General features: G+C 43.8%; 1 protein-coding gene and 2 long non-coding RNA genes across 6 annotated transcripts in view; 1 reads left to right on the top strand and 2 right to left on the bottom strand.

Moving 5' to 3' along the window:
• Positions 1-10,509, bottom strand: part of SCAF11 (SR-related CTD associated factor 11) — a 31,408-nt gene extending 20,899 nt beyond the window's left edge. For 3 of the 4 annotated variants that reach the window (XM_083399329.1, XM_083399328.1, XM_083399326.1), the window contains exons 1-3: positions 9,994-10,509; positions 4,710-4,790; positions 2,389-2,549 (exon numbers count right to left, since the gene is read on the bottom strand). In XM_083399329.1, coding sequence (XP_083255455.1) covers positions 2,389-2,549; positions 4,710-4,770 — 222 coding nt within the window. In that variant the 5' untranslated portion in view covers positions 4,771-4,790; positions 9,994-10,509. Of the gene's footprint in view, positions 1-2,388; positions 2,550-4,709; positions 9,195-9,358 lie in introns of all 4 variants that reach the window. The other variant, XM_083399327.1, reaches the window with a different exon arrangement.
• A 3,496-nt stretch (positions 10,510-14,005) lies between these two features.
• LOC310658350 lies at positions 14,006-18,776 on the top strand. Its single transcript, XR_014502262.1, has 2 exons — positions 14,006-15,118; positions 18,456-18,776. It is a non-coding gene; the product is annotated as an uncharacterized lncRNA (long non-coding RNA).
• LOC310658300 lies at positions 14,323-17,396 on the bottom strand. Its single transcript, XR_014502202.1, has 2 exons — positions 16,620-17,396; positions 14,323-16,248 (listed from the first exon to the last, which is right to left on the bottom strand). It is a non-coding gene; the product is annotated as an uncharacterized lncRNA (long non-coding RNA).
• Positions 18,777-21,414: the final 2,638 nt, after the last annotated feature.

Here is a 21,414-nt window from a genome sequence, read left to right on the forward strand (position 1 = left end):
TCTGGAATATGTTACTTTCAATTAATTTAAGACTCCAGATGCTAATTGGCTTAATAAGTAAATCAATTAAAGCATTAGTTGATCAATCAGCAAGGGCAAGCTGATCTGCTGGGTTGCAAATCAACAGAAATGTTATTTTTAATTATATTTTAGAAATAATAGCCGTTCCTCCTAGGAGTGGCAGTTTTGATTAAAGGTTTAGTTCCCACATAAACCAATAAGGCACCTGTAGCAAAGGGTTTGTAATATGCACATTTATTTAAATTTCAAACCAACCACATCCATAGGACTGAGGGTTGTATCCAACTGAGTTATTGTCAGCAGCCAGTCCATGACAGTTCTACTCAGGAGAAGATGATGAAAATTAATCGACCTCAGTTAGTCATGCCCATTTATTTCAAATCAATAGTGGCAGTCCTGTATGAAGAGAACTCTGGTCCACTTTGCATGTAACACTAACCCAAAGCATAGCTAAGCAGGAATGAATAACAAGTATGTGGGTTCTCCAAGCAAAAATTGCTGCCACTTTACTCCCCAGGTCCTGCTGCTATCACAGTTGGGCCATGGCTTGGCTGAGTGCTACATTTGAATCTAGAATCATGGTTGGTCTCTCTTATACAAACCATGTGCAGTAAGACACAAACACGAACTACAACTTGTGTTTTGTTTGGAGCAAGACAACTACCAGTCTGGGTTGAGACACAGCACCAAGAGAGCTGATGTAAGCCTTGTTGACCAGTTATAAACAAACAAATGACTGGATTCAGATGACATCCACCCAAGAGTTCTTAAAGAACACAAATGTGACACCTGTGTCTGTGTGTGCATGCATATTGGTGTGTGGGTGGTAAAAAGGTGAAAAAATGAATTTTGGGGAATTAAATGATGACAACAGAAATATAAAAGGAATTGGGAAAGCACACGTTTGATATTTCAGGTGTGTGTGGTGGAAATCCTACAGGTGATAAAATAAAGATGTGACCTTGCACTTTAGATAGATAGCAAGCAACCAGGAAGTCACATGTTGGCGGCAGAGTGGTGCAGTAGTAAAACCCAGGTCTCCAAAGAGTGGTGGAAGCAGGGGAACAATAGAAACTGAATTCGGACTCCATACTGTCCTTACTGCAGCCATATCCATATCATTCCCTCCTGATGAATGGGAAGGGCCACAGACTGCCACATAGCAGTGACTCAGATCCAGCAACTACGAAGAACTTCTACAACCAACCTACGAGACCCTTCCAGATATTGACATGCAGACTGACTGCAAGATCTGAGCCCTCCTCTCAACCCACCTAGTTCCAGTCACACATTCTGCACATTAAGCAAGATCAACCTGTGCATAAGTGCAATCCCTGCTGGGCTTTGCTTGCCACACTGTTTTTCCACCATTGAGGCCTGTTGGCTTGTGTCTCTAAAGCAGAGGGACTAAACATTTTATCATGACCACAATTCTGGATAATTAGATTCAAATACTTGAAGGAATGCCATGAACATAGAAAACAATTACTGACTTTTAGAAACATTTTGTCCTACTGATTAGAGTAGGACATGAAGAGTATGCATTTAAACTCTGGGGTTTATAATATCTGCCACAGCGATAAGTGATCACAGCAATAAAAGATGCCTAGAAAAAGTAGTTCTCCAAAAAGGTTTCTAAGAAGCTGGATAAGCATCAGTTACAATATTGCATATGATGTGTATAAGACTTTAGGTCCTTATGAAGTTCTCTCAATCTCAATCTGGGTTGTTCATTACAATAAGCAAGATGCTGAAAGCAACAATGTTATACTGCATAAGCATAGCTACACGGGCAAGGAAAGAAGTCTACAGTAACAAAGCACAATATTACAAAGTTGCAAGAAAATAGGTCACAACTACGGGATCATCATTTAGCAGATTTCGCTGGAAAGCAACAGCAGTAGGAGCTTTGGAAAGGAGACACAATAATTACCTATAGAGTTTGGGAAGACAAATGGACAAACCATTTATCAAGAACTCACAACATTAACTTCCAACAAAGGCCACTACCTAAGCATTTACCAAATGTGGAGATGCGAGTACTTCGCTGAAATGTGAAACGAGTTACATTTGGGCCATAACTCAGGAAGAGCTAATTTAGGCATGCCAGCTGGGGTTGTTGTTGTTGGGTTTTTTTTAAAAAAAATCATTTAAACATCAAGCCCTTTTGCTATATTATATACTGCTTTTGAAAGTCTCATGTTTCAAAAGCAGGCTGCCATGTGCCTTGGAGGTCACTTGAATATGAGGAACTAGTAGTACTGTTCTTTGGCTGCCAGGCTGCCAAGGAGAAATATTACCCTTTAAAAAGATTTTAAGCATTTAAGTAGCCAGTTTACAAGTTTCCCATGAACCACCTATACTTACTTCGGCCCATTTAAGGATGCAGGTCATGCAGAAGATGTGACTGCAGTTTTCAGGAAAACCAACCTCCTGCTCTGCCAGGCAGTTTAGACAGATTGGACACCTGTCATCTTCATCAGACAGAAAGCTAGAAGAACAGGAGCAGTTTTCTTCATTCTCTTCACCTGTTGTAAAATGTAAACGCTCTGTGAAGTCTGTAGTAGTAATATCCACTTAAATAATATGCCACATCATGCTGATATGCAATTTTGTTCAAACTTGCGGATCTAAAAAGTTGACTCTCAAATCCTTTGTAAGCTGACAGTAAAATGTCTCAATATTGTCAGCTAGGTCTGAAATGCAGTTATCTCATTATGTATGACTGAAGCCAACAAGAATGCAAATGTTGAATTTTGAATATTGTGATTATCATACTCCCCTCTACCCAACATTTCATCCTTACCAACCACCAGGTCATGAGCAGGTCAGGTCAAGATTTAGGGGGTGTGTGTGTATGCCTTTAGATGTGAATATGAAAACTGCTCCGGCCTACTATTGGTAGTGGCCAACTACAAACCATCCACGACATGGAATTACTGAAGCTTTTAAGCAAGTTACTATGACAGTAGTCACTACTGCCTATAGGTCAATTAGTTTCACAGGTTAATTATAAATCACTGTGGTAACAATGTGACCTACATGCATATAAAATTGTAAGGTGCAATTTTGTACGAATATCTTTTTATTTTTTGTAAATAGCTATCTCAAAAACAGTGCAATAATTTTCCTATGATTAAAATGAAACCTTTTAGGCCTTTTTTCAAGTTTAAAAAAATAAAGTTGACTCTATAATTTCTTAAAACCCTATTAAAATCCAGACCAACTGAAAACTAACAAATGCCAAATAGAAAATACCTTTTCCTGGTTAGCCTGCAAGTGTCTAGATAACAATTAACTTGGGTCACAATGTATAATATCAAAAAATCATAAACAGTGGTCTTGAGATGATACCACACCTCCACATGGGCATTAAATTTCTGGATACTTCAGAAACATCTCCTCAAATCAGGGGTAGCAAGCTCACAGGCCAATTCCAGCCCACCCAACAAAGTTACTGCAGGTGGACCCCCAGGTCTGGGAAAGCCATGCCCCTCTTTAGCACTGCAACTTCTCCATCATGGAGCTGAGAGGAGAGGTTGAATTTGGGAAAGATTTAAAGCTCTCCTCGCAGCCCAATCCTGCACTTAAGCAATATCTCAACAATTGAGATGAGAGGGAAAGCTGTGGTGAATCTCCATCCTAGCACTTAGGTAGAGAGGTTTAAACTTCTCACCTAAGCTCAGCACTGCAGTGGAGAAATTGACCTTTCTCAGTGCCGAGCTGAGAGGTTTAAAACTCTCCATGCAGCCTAGCCTTACAGTGAAGAAATTGGCCCACCACAGAACTAGGCTGAGGATGGGGAACAAGTGTGCAGTACAGTGGTACCTTGGGTTACATACGCTTCAGGTTACAGACTCTGCTAACCCAGAAATAGTGCTTCAGGTTAAGAACGTTGCTTTAGGATAAGAACAGAAATCTTGTTTTGCCGGCGCAGCAGTAGCAGGAGGCCCCATTAGCTAAAGTGGTGCTTCAGGTTAAGAACAGTTTCAGGTTAAGAACGGACCTCCGAATTAAGTACTTAACCCAAGGTACCACTGTATATGTATCTATATGTATGATGAATGCCTCTGTGGGTGGATACTGTGCAGCGTCATGCATGTCTGCATGGCAAGAGTGTATGTATGCAAGATGTGAACTGCAGGTTAGCCAGCTCTGAACACAATCTTCAGGATGAAAAAGGTCAGCCATCCCTGCCTTACGCAGTTTTGATCTTCAATGTGTGTCTCTTAGTGCACCGACTCTACAACCCTTTGCATATCAGAAAAATAACATACAATACAAGCACTTTGTCAAGGACAGGCGTTAAGAGCATATTGTAAACAAATCAGATGTTAAAAGAGATTCAACGAGTTGTTATTCCAGAACAACAGGCCATGTGGATCAGCCCTTTCAAATGTAAGTTTGCCACATCAACAGGAGTCATCATGTCCTGAAGTACAAAGGACCTCTTACAAACAGTTTTCACATATTCTCCTATTCAGAAGCCCCCTCTGAAGTGACCATAAACTGTGGGCACTATCTCTAATCAGCTAAAACCAGAAATACCAAAGGATGCTTTAAATTTTCTCTATTAGATCTGGAAATGTTGGGGTAGGAAGCTGCTAAAAAGAAGTGATATATGTTGTTCCACTTTGTTTATTATTATCTTATCTGATTTAGCAGCATATTCAACCAATATTAGCTACCTTCTGTGTCTTCATGCTTTTCATCTTCAGCATTTTGTATACATTGCTTTTTATTCTTCATTTCTGCTTAGGAAATACAACCTGCAAAATATTGATAATGATTATATTCCTAATATGTCACAGATTTCAACCCTACAACTCCAACAGAGGCAGTGTTATAACAAGAATATACATCACACATTGCTTCAATTTATATTTTTTAAATTATTATTTATTAAATTTATATACTGCCCTATACCCGCAAGTCTCTATTTCTTGGCCCTCATATATTGAAGGAATTTTATTTTCTTTCCTGTAACTATGATTTCCCAATGCATAGGACCAGGGCATAGTATCTCATACCAGATTGTCTTAAACATAAGGTTGCATGCCACCCTAATCTCCGACTGGTAAGAGATGCCAGGGGGTTCCAGGCACTCAGACAGAGTTCGTGTTTCCTTCAGAATGAGGCAAAGTGGAGGCTCTGGTGTCTTTAGAATATTTGGTTTCTTTACATATATATACAACCTTTGCCTACAATGGAGGGGTTCAAAGCATTAACACCACAAAGGGTCCTGTTTCTCCCATAGCCACAGCCTTGGATTCCAGCAGAAATCAGGCCTTGCTCTCTCTCACTCTGCCTTTCCAGCCTGAAGCTTTTGCATCCAGCTTCTCGCTCACACCACTCAACTCTGCTCTGGCCTTTTGTCTTTCAAATTAACAGACAGTTGAGCCCACCCATTTGTTCTCTGGTACAGAGCCACTCCCTTTGCTATCTTAAGGTAAAGGTAAAGGGACCCCTGACCATTAGGTCCAGTTGTGGTCGACTCTGGGGTTGGGACGCTCATCTCGCTTTACTGGCCGAGGGAACCAGCATACAGCTTCCAGGTCATGTGGCCAGCATGACTAAGCCACTTCTGGCGAACCAGAGCAGCACACGGAAATGCCGTTTACCTTCCCGCTGGAGTGGTACCTATTTATCTACTTGCACTTTGTACTTTCAAACTGCTAGGTTGGCAGGCGCTGGGACAACAGGAGCTCACCCCATCACGGGGATTCAAACCGCTGACCTTCTGATCAGCAAGCCCTAGGCTCTGTGGTTTAACCCACAGCGCCACCCACATCCATAATTAGTGGACCATTACCAAGCTGGCCTGGTTATTCCCCTTCCCCCAAACTCAGAACAGTAGGAATAATCATGAGTACAAGAAAAGAAAAATGTAAACACAGGCTGATTCTCCTTGAGCCAAGTCCAACTTATCTTGGGAGAAAATGCAATGCCTTGTCAGTTTCCCCTTAACAAGAAGTTATTTATTCTAAAACAGTGATTCACAAAACATTTTCAATTTGGGGTCATCTTTCTAAACTTACCCTACCTTTTTAGGGAACACTCCTAAATTCAACTCTAATCTCTTAAATGATAGGTGGATGTGTAGGTTCACATGCACAGTGCTGTTTATCTCATGACTATTCTTGAAGAACTGCAGTCTGGGGTAAACTGATTAAGATTTTAGCATCAATACAGCTGCCCTCTCTCTCATTCTTCAACCTGTATATTTTGACAAGCAAGAACTGGAGCCTGCAATCAACAACAGAATGAATATGGGTTAAGAAGTTTAAACTTCATCCATCAATAAAGGACACCCTACTTCATGACCCACTGCTAAGTATGGCTTGAGGGGATATGTGGAAGCCTTCTCTGTAATAACACCCAGGCTATGGAACTTCCTACCATAGGCCACACAGCTAACAATTTTTGATGTTGAAATGCACGCTGAGCATTTTTAAAAGCTTTTTGTTTTAGGGTATAAATGTCTAAAGAAAAAATGTGTTTCTTCCACTAGCTGCTTCCTCCAGAGTTCTGATCCAGGTCATGGGGGAAGGGGGAAAGAAAGACTGCTGTTAGAAATAAAAAATCCTACTTATACAAAAGTCAATGAGCATTCCTAAAGCAACTCTAGATTCCAACCAGTATATAAACAGCAAAATGTTACTTGCTACAGAGTACAAGCAAATTCAGAATGTTCATAGAGCCTGGAGGTTGTTTGGATTTTATCTGTTTTCCAGTGCACCTACCTGCTACAATTTACTCTTCTAAGATACTTTTTAAAAAAAACAAAAAACCCTATTAATAAGACAAACTTCCTAACAGATTTGCAGCTTTAAGTAAATAGCAAAAGATAAAGATGCAAAAATTTGGTGATCAATGGCACATTTGAAGGGAAAGAGGAGGTTCCTAATCCCTTATTTTCACTGTAGTGTCAACACATGACAAATTAGCAAGTGAAAAGAAGACACTTAACCCTTTACCAGCCTATCAGTTTAGTCCTGCAAATGCCTCTAGATAACTTTAAAATGTTTTCCTCCAGCTAAAGTCAAAAACAACAAGCAAATGAAGCTGGATAAAGCACTATGCTCTCACACCAACCCATTCTCCTTTGCAATAATGCCATCAAACTCCCTACTATCTTTTGCTAATATATGTGAATGCTTTCTGTGTCCACAGAGTGCAGTGGTGTGGGAAAGTAAGACCAACTGTGAGACAACATGTGGGTTAAAATGGACACAAATTTAATGGCTACAGCTTACACAGAGTTGGGCATGGCATAGGGCAGGGATGTACAACCGGTCTATTGCGATCTACCGGTTGATCGCGGGGCATCCTGTGATCCTGATGGATTCCCCCCCCCAAAAAAAATGGGTAGATCACTGCCTTTTTTAAAAAAAGTGGGAGTAGATCACAGTCTCTTGGAAGTTGGACATCCCTGGCATAGGACAAGGACCCAGATTTCTAACATCCCACTTGCTCATTCCTCATTCTGAATGCTGGGGGGAAACCTTAAGCCCAGAAGCAGAGTAGAAGGGGTGGTTCCTCACAAGCCCCATCCCTTGGGAGAACAGCGAACAGTTTATTGGGAAGAGCTTGCACCTCAGTGTGGTAAAGTAGCGGCCAGATAATGTCACCATCCTCTCAGGCTCTCACACAATCCCACCCTCCTGTAATAGCATAAAATAGGACAAGTTGGTGGGAAACCTGGACTTAACCAACCACATATCTTTGCCCTGAGGAATGAAAAGACTAGTTTTTAGTGAAAGAGCCAGCTATGAAGTTTAAAAGATTACTGACACTTTTTTCAGAAAAAAGCCAAACCCCCCATTTCCTACCTATGCATTACTTACAAACGTTTCTTCACAAACTTTCTAAGAATTACATACTTTCCCTTCCCTTCCTGCCCTTGCTTTCCATGAAAACAAAACATACCGTTTAACTGTGGATTTGGTGTACATGGGAGGAGGTATGTGCTTTTGTGCCTTATGAAGTAATTAGATATCTCCTAGCAGTTTATAACCAATGGTTTTCTGGCAATCAACTACATCAGCATTACGAAAGAGTCCCCAGACACCTTTATAGATATTCAATCCCTCCTGTTTGCTATGCCTTCACAAAGAAAGCAGTTTGTACAATTAAGCATATAGTTAAGAGAGACAGATATGTGAGACTGCAAAGGAAATTAAGGATCTCTCTCATCTCCAAATTTTGACACTGAATTGCTCCCGAGTGACATGTGCTATGCAACTTTCAGTTACAGAACCCATAACAGGACAGTAGATCAGGCACAGAAAACCTGTGGCTGGCCAGGCCCTTCATCTTACCTGTCCCTACAGACACACACCTTCTGCCAGGTCAGCCTCCTCCCTCCTCTCATTTGATTAGAAGGGCTCAATTTTCACCCCTAGTGTGGCATGCTAGGCAGAAAGCTGAAACCCTAATAAGACAATGATTCATAAATCATAGGTCTTGTTCATATCAATCCTGACATTTCCTTAATAACTGCTGAGCAGCCAAACATGCAACTGTACTGTGATCTTCAGAAGGGCAGTATATAAATTTAATAAATAACAACAAGATAATAGTAACAGCAAGAAAAGCATCAACATTGCTTGTGCATTGGACAATGAAGTTTGAGACATACAGAATCCTTCAGACTACACACACATCATGCGATCATTTCAGTTCAAAAGAACAGCCTGTGACACGCACAAAGATCCATCCCAATAGGCATTTTCATTCATGAATGTGAAGACACCATGACTGTCATTACATACCCAACTACAACAAAGAGGAATTCGGACTATCAAACACAACTTGCATCAAATGTGTCAAGGGATCCTATGATCAGGTCTTGCCTGCTTCAAAACGCTCTCAAAACGACCCAAAAGAAAATACACAAAAGGTTTGAGAAGCAAACTCCTTATTCTTGTATTCCAGGAAAGAGAAAGTGAAAGTTTCCTGGTACCTTAAATAAACACCTACCATAGACAACTAAGAGTTAATTCTCACTGGCTTTTTTCTTCGCCTTGACCAGATAGTTCGAGTATCCATAGCGAACCAGTGGCAAACACCTTTCCAACACCTCTTTCAGGTAACGGAATTTAATAGTATTCTCTGTACTTTCCCCTCCCAAGTATTATCTTCCGCACCAGGCAGTACCAGGCATAGGCAAACTCCGGCCCTCCAGATGTTTGGGACTACAATTCTCATCATCCCTGACCACTGGTCCTGTTAGCTAGGGATCATGGAAATTGTAGTCCCAAACATCTGGAGGGCCGGAGTTTGCCTACGCCTGTTCCATACGCTCGATGCACAAGGCATCTTTCAGTAATCCCACAAACGGCATACACACAAAAGGGGGGTTCGTTTATCTTTAAAAGCAAATTCAAACGCAAGTGCCAAACTTCTCCTCTCCGGGCTCTGCGCGGAGTCCAGAGGCCAAAGATTAACAACTTCTCGCCGTGACCTCCAGCCCGCAAACAAGAGGTGCGTGTGCGTCGGAGAGAGAGAAATTGTTAAACAAAGGACTGCCCGGGACGGGCTGCCTATTCGGCTACGACGAGAAGCGTCAGCAAAGCCTCGCTCCTGGAGGAGAAATTCCTCCTGCGCACCGAGGGGAGCCCTCGGGATTGGCCTCCTCCTCCTCCGGCAGCGAAAGTTTCTTTCCCCGCTTGGGGCCCGACCACGGAGCCTCCTCCGCCAGCTTCCAAAGGCCCCTGCCGCCACGATCTGGACCAAGGCGAGGTGCTGCGGGGGGGGGGGGGCTGCCTTTTCGCCACCAGGCCCCGCCGAGCCTCGAGGAAATAGGCCAGGGTAGCTTCCGTGAGGGGAAGCGGACGAGGCCTGGCCGTCGGCGCTTTCCTCTTTGTTTCCCTTCCGCTCTCTCTTTCTCCCTCCCTCTCTCTCACACACACGCAGCGCCGGCCTCGCCGCCTCCTTCCCCGCGCGTCGAACGAAGCCGACTCAACTTACCTGGCGCTGCCTCGGAGCGAGCGGCTTGGACGGAGGAACAGGTCGCGCGGTCAAGGGGCTCCGGCTACTGCGGAGCCAACATGGAGGCTCTGGGCCTTTCGGCGCCTCCGTGGCGCGCGCGCGCGCGAACTCCGCCGGGCTGAGGAAAAGGCCTCGCGCGGCAGCGGCGACAGCAACAGCAGGAGGAGGAGGAGGAAGCAGCAGCAGCAGGCCGCTTCCACAGCGCGTTCTGCTCAGAGCCCGCTTTCCGCCGGTCACATGTCCCTTCGCGGCAACGGTAGACGACGAGGAGGAGCAGCGCGCGCGCGCACCTTTCCTCCACTTTCCTCTCCTCACCCTCACTTTCCCTCCCTACCCGGAGAGAGAGGAAAAAACGCCGCACGGCGGCGCTACCCAATCAGTTCTTACGCAGAGGGTCGGTAGGTGGGGATTTAAGCGTGACGGGGCTCGCAGGCGCGCGGCGCTGTCTTGTCAGCGAGACCCAAAGCAAGATCGGTCCCTGCCGCCACCCAGGGGCATTCTGGGAAGGTCCTCCAGCTCCCCAGAAGGGGAGGGCTGAAAGAGAGCAGGCGTGAGCCGCATGCGCAGACGCTATGACCATTTCTCTCTCTCAAAAAAAGAGCAGGCGCAAACGGGAGCATTACGTAATTCCGAATTAGAGATATACAGTAGTTGAATCGTTTGGTGAAGCGGGCGCTAGTCACAGAGAGAGATTTATGGACCAGCAGCAGAGTTCTTGCTCCGTCATGGTGTTGCCTGCGCAGGTGACTTTATTTTTTAAAGTTGCATTGTAGGCTGTTGATGCACGTGGAGGCCTCTTGAAGGATTTGACAGTCCTTCCCTCCCACCCTGCTCAACAACAACATCATATGTGGTTTTGGCTCCGTGGCAGTTGTGGCCGTTAACCGTGAGAAACGGGCTCCCGCGAGACAGTTCACGTGACCGGGACACGTCACGGCGCCACCTCACGCGCGTCCATTCGGAAACAAGCCCCCCTGAGGGCTCACCCCCAGATTGTTTTGGGACTCCAGCTGCCATCAGCCCCCAGCAAAGGAGCCCACTCCTAGGGGCCGAGGTCCCTTCGCCTCCGCCACCAACATATTTGAGAGGGCTGTCCCCCTCTCCAGGTGATAAATAAAAGTAAAGGTAAAGGGACCCCTGACCATTAGGTCCAGTTGTGACCAACTCTGGGGTTGAGGCTCATCTCGCTTTATTGGCCAAGGGAGCCGGCGTACAGCTTCCGGGTCATGTGGCCAGCATGACTAAGCCGCTTCTGGCGAACCAGAGCAGCGCACGGAAAGACCGTTTACCTTCTCCCAGAGTGGTACCTATTTATCTACTTGCACTTTGACGTGCTTTCAAACTGCTAGGTTGGCAGAAGCAGGGACCGAGCAACGGGAGCTCACCCTGTCGTGAGGATTCGAACCGCCGACCTTCTGATCGGCAAGTCCTTGGCTCTGTGGTTTAACCCACAGCGCCACCCGCGTCCAGATAATAAATATTGCCATTCAGTGTGTGTGTGACCAGGCTTATTATGTGGGGCTGGGCTTACCTCCCCGCCCCCCTTATTTTATTAAAGTTGGCACCCCAGGCAGCCTCCCCAGCGGTCACAGATGATGGAGTTGTAGTCCAAGGGCATCTGGAAGTTTCCCCGCCCACCTACCCACCCACAGGTATAGGATTGCAGCCTTAAGAGGCTGCATGTCAAAACGTTCAGCTTCCGGGTTGCTGTATTGTGAAGAGCAAAAAAGAGCACATTCTTCTGACTTTTACTTTTAACTATGGATCACTATATGATGAAAAAGAGGATGTGTCCTGGAAAAAGAGGGTGTACGGCAACCCTACATGATCTGCCCCTTAACTGGAATGGTTGGAGCAGCCCAATGGCAAAGTGCATGATTTGCATGCGGAAGGTCCCTGGCACCCGAACTTTAAAAGATCAGGTATATAGTTTTATTTATTACATTTTTTTATTACATTTTTATACCACCCTTCATCGGTAGATCTCACAGCGGTTCACGACATAAAAATACAGCAGGTGAGGTGACATATCGGCCCAGTTTTCTAGACTGAGAGCCAAAGGTTGCCCTGGCAAAGACGTAACCCATGGGTAGGCAAACTAAGACCTGGGGGCCGGATCCGGTCCAATCACCTTCTAAATCCGGCCCGCGGACGGCCCGGGAATCAGTGTGGATCCACTGGCTGTGGATTCCCATTGGGTTTCTATTTGCTTTCTTATCCTAGGTCACTCAGTTTTTGCTACAGTGGTACCTCGAGTTAAGTACTTAATTCATTCCAGAGGTCCGTTCTTAACCTGAAACTGTTCTTAGCCTGAAGCACCACTTTAGCTAATGGGGCCTCCTGTTGCTGCTGCACTGACGGAGCACAATTTCTGTTCTCATCCCGAAGCAAAGTTCTTAACCCGAGGTACTATTTCTGGGTTAGCGGAGTCTGTAACCTGAAGCGTATGTAACCCAAGGTACCACTGTACTTTGCTAGTAGTCTTGTGCTGAGCTGCCCTCCTTGCCCTCAGGCTTGAGTGCTCCCTCTCTCCTGCCCTTCTGCGCTCTGCTGGGGTTTGCTTTGTCTTGCAGGGGCTGCCTGAGTTTGGAGTCCCCTTGCTCTGGTCTGGCTTGACTGCTCTTCCCATCCTCCTGAGTGATGTGATCCTGCAGCGGAGGCTGCTCCTGCCAAGCCTGTCAGGCTCTGCAATAAGAGTGCTGCAGGGTGACTCCTAGTGGCGTGAGACTGTATTCCCTGCCTCTCACTTTGCCAAAGCATGGCACAAGTTCCCCAGCCCTGCAGCAGAGGGTTCAGGCAGGGAGCCAGGTGTGAAGGTTGTGAGAAGTGATTTCCAGGCGTTGGCATGACAAGCCAGCATAGTTCTCCCTCTCCACCAGGAGAAAAGAGACGGAGCATGTCCACACATCTGCTTGGGGCCTGCAAGTGTTCAGCATCCATTGCTGAAGCCTGGGTGACTGCTTGGGAGTAAAGCTTGGGAAGGAAATGTCAGCAATAGCAGTGTTTGTACCTGTGCTGAAGAAACAAACTTGAAGAGAAGAAGAGGAGTAGTTTGGATTTGATATCCCACTTTATCACTACCTGAAGGAGCCTCAAAGTGGCTAACAATCTCCTTTCCCTTCCTCCCCCACAACAAACACTCTGTGAGGTGAGTGGGGCTGTGAGACTTCAGAGAAGAGTGACTAGCCCAAGGTCACCCAGCAGCTGCATGTGGAGGAGCGGAGACGCAAACCCTGTTCACCAGATTACGAGTCTACCGCTCTTAACCAATACAGCACACTGGCTCTCAAAAGCTGGTGTTTTTTTCACCAAGTGCCCAGTGTTCATGCCCTTCCACAATAGTGCCCCCTCCTGGCGCTCAAAGTCCCCATAAGAAGTATGTGTGGCACAGTTCCATGCCACGAGAGGCATCATGTGATTTGTGGCTGGTGCATTTGGGTTGATATCCTGCCAGTGCCAGGGCTCTGCTGCATATGGAGAGAAGTCTCATGCCAGCATGGGTGTGACTAGCAAGTGGGGTGGGCCCCCAATTTTCTCACAGCCCTAGTCTATTGTTTCCTATGGGGGAACACTGGTATAGAACACTGGTCTTCAGCTGGTGAATTGGGGCCCATGAGTGGATCATGACCTGATTCAATGTGGGTCACAACAGGAGCACTATCAACATCCAGCTATATAGTTAAATGTTAAGAAATGGGTCTCCAAAATACATGTTTGGGTTAAAATGGGTTGTGGGTCTGAAAAGATTGAAGATGCTTAGTGCATCTTCTATATATGTGGTCTGAAGAGGGTTTGGATGTGGTAGATTGCAGGCTTCTTCCCAGTATGTCCTGCCCATATCCAGTGGCGTAGCATGGGGGGTGCAGGGGGGGCCGGCCGCACCGGGAGCAACATCTGGGGGTTAGGGTTAGGAGGTGCAAATCCACGGGTTAGGGGGCGCAAATTACTTGCCTTGCCCTGGGTGCTGACAACCCACGCTACGCCACTGCCCCCATCCCAGGTCATCCCTTTTCTGGGATGTGGCAGGTGTGGCTCTTAATCACCAGCCTGTCTGTGCACAGGTGGATGGACATCTGTTGATGGCAGAGGGGGATTTCTAATGAGCTCCCCTCTTCTAGGGTGGGACCTGTGGCACCAAGTCCTAAAGCCCTTCAGCCCAGCTAATAGGGAGTTGGATTGCACCAAAACTGACAATGAAATTAAATGGCAAACTATGGAGTGATTTTTGAGAAGACTTCTCATTTAATAAGTCTGTCTAATCTCAGGAGATAGCAGGTTTCTGTTTTGCTTTGCACTTTTTTTTTGGGGGGGGGGTGTTCAGAATCAGTGGTGTTACTGGATAAATTGTATAGGTTTTCATGGATGTTAATAATTGCTGCTCAGTAGTGCTGGATACATATAGCTGTGAAGCCTTGAGGACAAAAGCACACTCTTATTATTAACAAGCATGAATAATAGCTGTGAAGAAAAAGCTTTCCTGTGTTTAGGACAACAAGGAAACAGGATGTGAAATAATTATCTATGATTTATGTTATATTTATAAACTTGTGGAGGGGGGATGAGATAGTGTTAACTCCTCTGGAGACATCAGTCTCCCAACAAGAATGCAGATTGTCATTCAGGCACTAATCTGTGTCATGTTATTTGTACTGATTGTGCTGTCTCCTTGGGAATAGATGTCCTTGCCCTTCACGCCTTATATAAAATTGTTGTCCACTCAAAACACTTAAGATAAGGAGAATTATAACTGAGCAACCCTATATTCCAATGACAGAGTGTGTTTATATGAGGCGTGAGGACATATTCACCCATATCTTATGTCCACTCAGCCCAGGAAGGAAGGGGGAAACACAGTGTCCTGAAAATCTCAAAACATAAGAATGTATTATTTGGTTTGTTGGTTTATTTGTTTTTTTATTACATTTATATCCTACCCATAGCTGTCAACTTTTCCCTTTTTTAAAAGGAAATTCCCTTATTCCGAATAGGATTCCTCGCAAGAAAAGGTGAAAGTTGACAGCTATGATACCACTTTTCACCCAAAGAGCTCAAAGTGGCGTACATGGTTCTCCGTCTTCCTGTTTTATCCTCACAACCCTGAGAGGTATGTTAGGCTAAGAGACTGTGACTGGCCCAAGGCTGCATGTTTGAGTGAGGATTGGAATGCTAGCATATCCCAAGTCTCAATGCTACACCACACTGGCAACACACCACAAATGGCAATCATGTGTCTGGCATCCATGGAAACAAAGGTGTACGACGCAAAGGAAAAACGAGAGTGGCAGGAAGTGCAAAAGGGAAGAGGAAATGTCTGTGACATAGCATTAATTTTCCTAATCTTAAAATAATTCTAAGTATTAAAGATGTGTTAATTAGCTTCATCTCAGTGTAATCTGAAAATCTCACAGCCAAATATACCAATCTTAGATAAAGTTGAGACAATGAAAATAAAAATAAAATGTCTGTGTATGGCACACACTGGAAAATTTTCTGGCTCCACTGGGATAAAAGAAACACTCAGTACTTTGCTAGTTGGATATATATTCTTATTTTTTTGTGGTCTCTTGTTCAGTGAAATTTCTTATGTGATTTTCACACTGTAGAATCTTGAAGCTCTGTTGCAGAAATGCTGCCACAAGATGGCAGTACATCACACCATTGATAAGATGCTTTGTATGGGTTTCTCTCTTACAAACCTGTCAAGTGTGAATGACAAACATATTTAAAATTTAGTGAGGGCATAAGTTTGTGGGTCATGAAATCTTTTTGGCATGGGTTGGACCAACTCGTGTGCCAAAACAGTGTCACAAAATATGATACTACTCCACTGAAAGAGGGTTATTCTTGTTTGCAGTCAGAGATACTACGTGTTTAGAAATGGGCTGTAATCAATGTAAGCTAGTTAATGAAACTTTTTAGCCAAATTCTGCATTTAAAAGCCAAGGGGAAAACCTAGGCAAAGATTTCAGCAGGCATCAAAAATAGTACACCTAAGCTGCCTGCCTAATATTAATAGACTTATTATCTAAGCTCACTGTAACTGGCAGAGATTCTCCAAACCTTTCTGAAGCTCCAAAATGAGCACAGCCGGAAATTAAATTGATTACTATTTAATGACACAATGCACATCTGTGTATTATATCAGGGCTATTTCTTTAAATTCTACCATATCCTGCTTACTTTAGCTGCTTCCTTTCTGGCATGTCTCTGTGTGCATTGTTACAGATATAAAGCCTGCTATATTATTTCACAGGGACGCGGGTGGCGCTGTGGGTAAAAGCCTCAGCGCCTAGGGCTTGCTGATCGAAAGGTCGGTGGTTCGAATCCCCGCGGCGGGGTGCGCTCCCGTCACTCGGTCCCAGCGCCTGCCAACCTAGCAGTTCGAAAGCACCTCCGGGTGCAAGTAGATAAATAGGGACCGCTTACCAGCGGGAAGGTAAACGGCGTTCCGTGTGCTGCGCTGGCTCGCCAGATGCAGCTTGTCACGCTGGCCACATGACCCGGAAGTGTCTCCGGACAGCGCTGGCCCTCGGCCTCTTAAGTGAGATGGGCGCACAACCCTAGAGTCTGTCAAGACTGGCCCGTACGGGCAGGGGTACCTTTACCTTTTATATTATTTCACACCGGGGCCACCATTTGAATGGAAAGCTATGCAGGGTAACTGTATATATAAAAAAGAGGCAAATCAAGTGATAACTAGCATGACTTCATTTTCCATTGAATGGCAATGTTCTTTGGGATGGGGGGGGAGAGACACAAGAGGGTTGGTTAGTGCAGATTCATACAACATCTTTCACACAACCACAAAATGGCCACTGAGGGAAGGGAATTCCACCTAAGGGGTTAAACATACAACGTAATACCCCACAGACTTTGGATGCAAGGATGTATTTAAGGCTGTGTATAATTCCCCCTTATGACTGCTTAGTGTGTGTGTTTATGCTGGAGGCGAGGTTTGAATTAGGGAATCTCATTGCCCACAGACAGCATGCTACACCATCTCTACAAGTAGTCAGATTGTAGCAGTGTCAGGTTGCTACATCACTTTCTCTGGAGCTCTTATTAGAGTAATTGTAAAACAGGAAGTGGAACTCTGATCAATCATGAAAAAACTTTAAATGAGTTTGGTCCTATTTTCTGATTAATTGTCATGGATATAAGTGAAACTAACTACTGTGTAGTTTCTTATTTACATTTCCCCAAGATAACCTTTGTTTGGCTGATGTGAAAAGAAAGCTTTTCTTTTTGAAAAAATGCCAAGGAGGATGTTGCAATAAAGCAAATAATGTTTCCCGCTTATGTCAATATCTATGGATCTTATTGCGTCAGATGGGAACATTTAGGATTATCTTCTTGCATGAAGAACATGGCCCTATGGCATGGGTAGGCAAACTAAGGCCCGGGGGTCGGCTCCGGCCCAATCACCTTCTAAATTCGACCTGCGGACGGTCCAGGAATCGGTGTGTTTTTACATGAGTAGAATGTGTCCTTTTATTTAAAATGCATCTCTGGGTTATTTGTGGGGCCTGCCTGGTGTTTTTACAAGTAGAATGTATGCTTTAATTTAAAATGTATCTCTGGGTTATTTGTGGGGCTTAGGAATTTGTTCACCCCCCCCCCCTAAATATAGTCCGGCCCCCCACAAGGTCTGAGGGACAGTGGACCGGCCCCCTGCTGAAAAAGTTTGCTGACCCCTGCTATGGTGTCAATGCCAGAAGCATGTCAGTTAATTGCGCACTGAGATCAAAGTCCAACAACAATCAGTTTATCATGTTTCCTGAGGATATTGCTTATTAATTTAAATGAGAGCTGCTGAAAGGTTATCCAAAGAAAATAAACTGCTCTCACTAGTTTGAATGCAGACTAATAGTGTATTCCTATACATATTAGTTACTCTTACTCATGAGTTCAATGGGACTTACTCCCAGATACAGCTGCATAAGATTGTAGCCTAAGGGCGCTTCCAGACAGCATTTTTATTGCTTATGATGCTACTGGACAGTGCCAGTAAGCTACAGTAAGTTACAGATTATGAGGGGCCCCTAAGTAAAACAATTTTCTAACTCAATTTTTACATAATTGCTTAAAAATAAAGGAAACAAGGAAAACAAACTTTAAACCAGACATGATCATTCTGAGATGATAAAAATATACTTAATGGCTACACAATTGTTACATTGTGGTCATATATCTGCAAAGAAATAACTATAATTTGTATCAACATTTCATTAGGCCTGTCCATAAGCTTCAAAACATCACTGGTGGCAAGTGAGACCCAGTTCAGGTCGAGTGCAGACTGCACAGTGTTTGTTGCAAAATATATGTTTTAGCTAGATGATTAGTTTTTAGTTGCATCCCGGCCTACATACCAGTATATATTTGCATATAAAACTTTTTTTCCTATTTTCATTGTCCTTTCTGCTATACTTTTTTTTTTGTAGTTGGACGCACCATTCCTCCTGTTTGACCAAACTAGCACTGATAAAACAGCAGCCTATGTGATATTTAACATGTCTGGATTTCTTGGCTCCGTTCTTTAATAAGATGTAACAACAAAGTTCTGCACAACACATTTATACAGTAGAGTGATGCGACCAGAATGCTGTTAAATAACTTTGGAGAGCAAGTATTAGAAATGTTTGACATATTCCGTCCCTTCCTTTGGCAAAGGGCAAGTTTGTTCTTCTAGAGAAGTGAACATTTCCTACCTGGAGTTCATGTTGCAGTTTACTCATTGCAATTAAAGGATGTAGTTTGACGTATGTAATGACGCCTGTTCAGTTACCCCAAAGATATCAATATACACAACATAATTTGTCTCTAGGAAGAGAGCAAACAATACTCAAGTTCTTATCTAATACTGTTACAACTGAAAAGCTATTGCAGCTGCTTTTTTTAGAAACCGCAACTCACGGGGGGGGGGGGAGTAATGAACCATTGGGAAAATAAATATAACAACACTAGAATTCAGATATCCTTAGTCACACATGAGGAAATTGTTGGGCTACTAAAAGAGAAACCGAGTTAGTGATTGTTCCATGATGCTTAAGGCTAGAACTCTATGTAATGATATATTTGTCTATATCAGGCTTCCACCATCTAGTGCCTTTCAGGTGTTTCAAGACTAAAACTCTTATCAACCTTGACCATTGGCCATTATAGCTGGAGAAGATGGGAGTCCTAGATCTAAACATCTGAAGGACACTGGGTTGAGTAAGGCTGATCTGTATAGCAAAAAATGTATGGGGAAACTTTGCTAGCCACAGATTTTGGTAGCATAAAGTATGGTCCTATCTACTCACCATCAGCAGCCGAGATTTGTTTCCATGGAAGCAAAGTTATTTCCCTGCACTCAATCAGACATAGAACAGCAGCTCTTGCAGTCAAAATAGCTTTGCAGACAAATAAATGAACTTCGTTAACTTTGCCGGAATAACCATTTAGACATTTCACCAGAATAAATTCTCAGCCTCATAAGGCCTAAGATGCTACCTAGGATGATGTTCTTATTTTTATATGCATTATTTTTTATGTTTGCTGCTCACTGTGGGCTATGTTCAGAGAGGCAGAATACAAATGATTTTATAAAATAAAAAGCAACAAATAAGAAAATTCTGCCTTTATAGGCTTAGAGGAAGCATAGAGCCTCATGACATACTAAATAAGGGGAGAAAATCCATTTTAAGACTTGCAAAGTCTAATTAAAGATTGGCATTGGATGGGAGAATGCTTTTTGTTACACTCTTGCGGTGAAGAAAACTAGAAGACAAATGTGAATTTTGTGTGTGTGTGTGTGTGTGTTAATATCCATGAAACACAGCCTCAATGAAAGCAGAAGTCCATGAAAAATAGGGCATTGCTCCAGTGAATCATCTCCGCTAACCTAAGCCATCCACAATGTACTAATTAGAATAGATGAGGTAATCAGCACTCCACCCAATCAAAGTAAACAACAAAAAAATGGCTGGAAGGGGAAAATTAATCAAAGTGGGTATCATGCATTTCAGCAGTCTACTTTGAAAAGTCTTGGTTAAACTAAGCTTTGAAAGGCTGCATTTGTGAAGGGGTGGAAGAAACCAGTTCTTTACAGTTATTGCACATGACCAATGAACTTTCACAAACAAGAATAAATGCAAGGAGTTCTACCTCAGAGCACAGTTCAAACCACATATTCAGAAGTAAGTCTGACTACATTTCATGGGACTTTAACCCAGGAGTTAAGACTACAGTGATGAAAATTAAACATGTTTGAAAAGATTGGTCCATTAATATGTCCAATTGTCCTTCGGATCAGAATTATGGCTTCAGAGCTATGGGAATATGCCTAGATATTCCCAGTAGAAAATTCATTGTTCAGCCCTGTTACCTTCTTGGAGCTGTCAATCATAATCTGAGAATCTTTAGGAAGCTGGCAGACTTACCTCTTGAGGCTGACATGGAACTAGATAAGGCTTTTCCTATATGAAGATACCCTTTCTTTAAGGGGAAGGGCAACAGATCAGAAGGTCCTAGTTTCAATCCTTTCAGGTAGGACTGGGAGAAAATCTGTCTAAAATCCTGGAGAGCTGTTGCCAGCCACCAACCAGTTCCTTTAAGCTGTAATCCTATACACCAGGGGTAGGGAACCTGTGGTTCTCTGAATATTGTTGGACTTCTAATTTCCATCAGTCTCTGCCAGCATAACCAAGAGTCAGACATAAGAGGAGCTGTAGCCCAACAATACCCACAGAACTATGGTTTAGCACATTCACCAGAGAACAAGCCGCATTGAACTAAATGGGATGTACTTATGCATAGATGTTAGTGACTGTTTTTAAACAATGGGGAGGGAAGGTGGGGTATGTTTTGGTTAAAACTGATGGGAGCAGGGCTGAGGAGAGCTGGAGGATTTAACTATCTACCTTTCTCCCACAATTAAAACTGTTTATTGTTTGCAAGCGTATGCAACCACTGGGCACCTTTGAATATCTAAATAACTTGTGCACCAACACTGAGATGTCAATGATATTGTGTATCAGTTTTCTCTTATTATCACCATTTTTGTAGGTGCAGTGAGTCCTATTGGTAGTACTACTGGTGGCAGTGCCACTGAATGGAGGGAGGAGAGGCAGGCAGGCAGGCAGGACCTACTAGACAGCCTGGGACTAAGTAGCTGCCCAAGTATGATGCCAGGCCAGCTAAAATGAAGGCTGAAGTTTCAGAATAGCAAACCTGATCAAAGATTCCCAGAGGAGGAGCCATAAAAGCTTCAGCTGAGCAGACAGCAATTACTGTCATCTTAAACACCCCCCTGGAATACAAAGACCTTAGTCACCATCCTAAAGGTTGCAAATGACCAGTTGTTGTTCTGCCATCATACATCATATCCTTCCTGGATACCCAGTTTGTTATCCATTTCAG

Source organism: Podarcis tiliguerta, assembly GCF_965153285.1.
Source record: "Podarcis tiliguerta genome assembly, chromosome: 10".
NCBI lineage: Eukaryota > Metazoa > Chordata > Lepidosauria > Squamata > Lacertidae > Podarcis > Podarcis tiliguerta.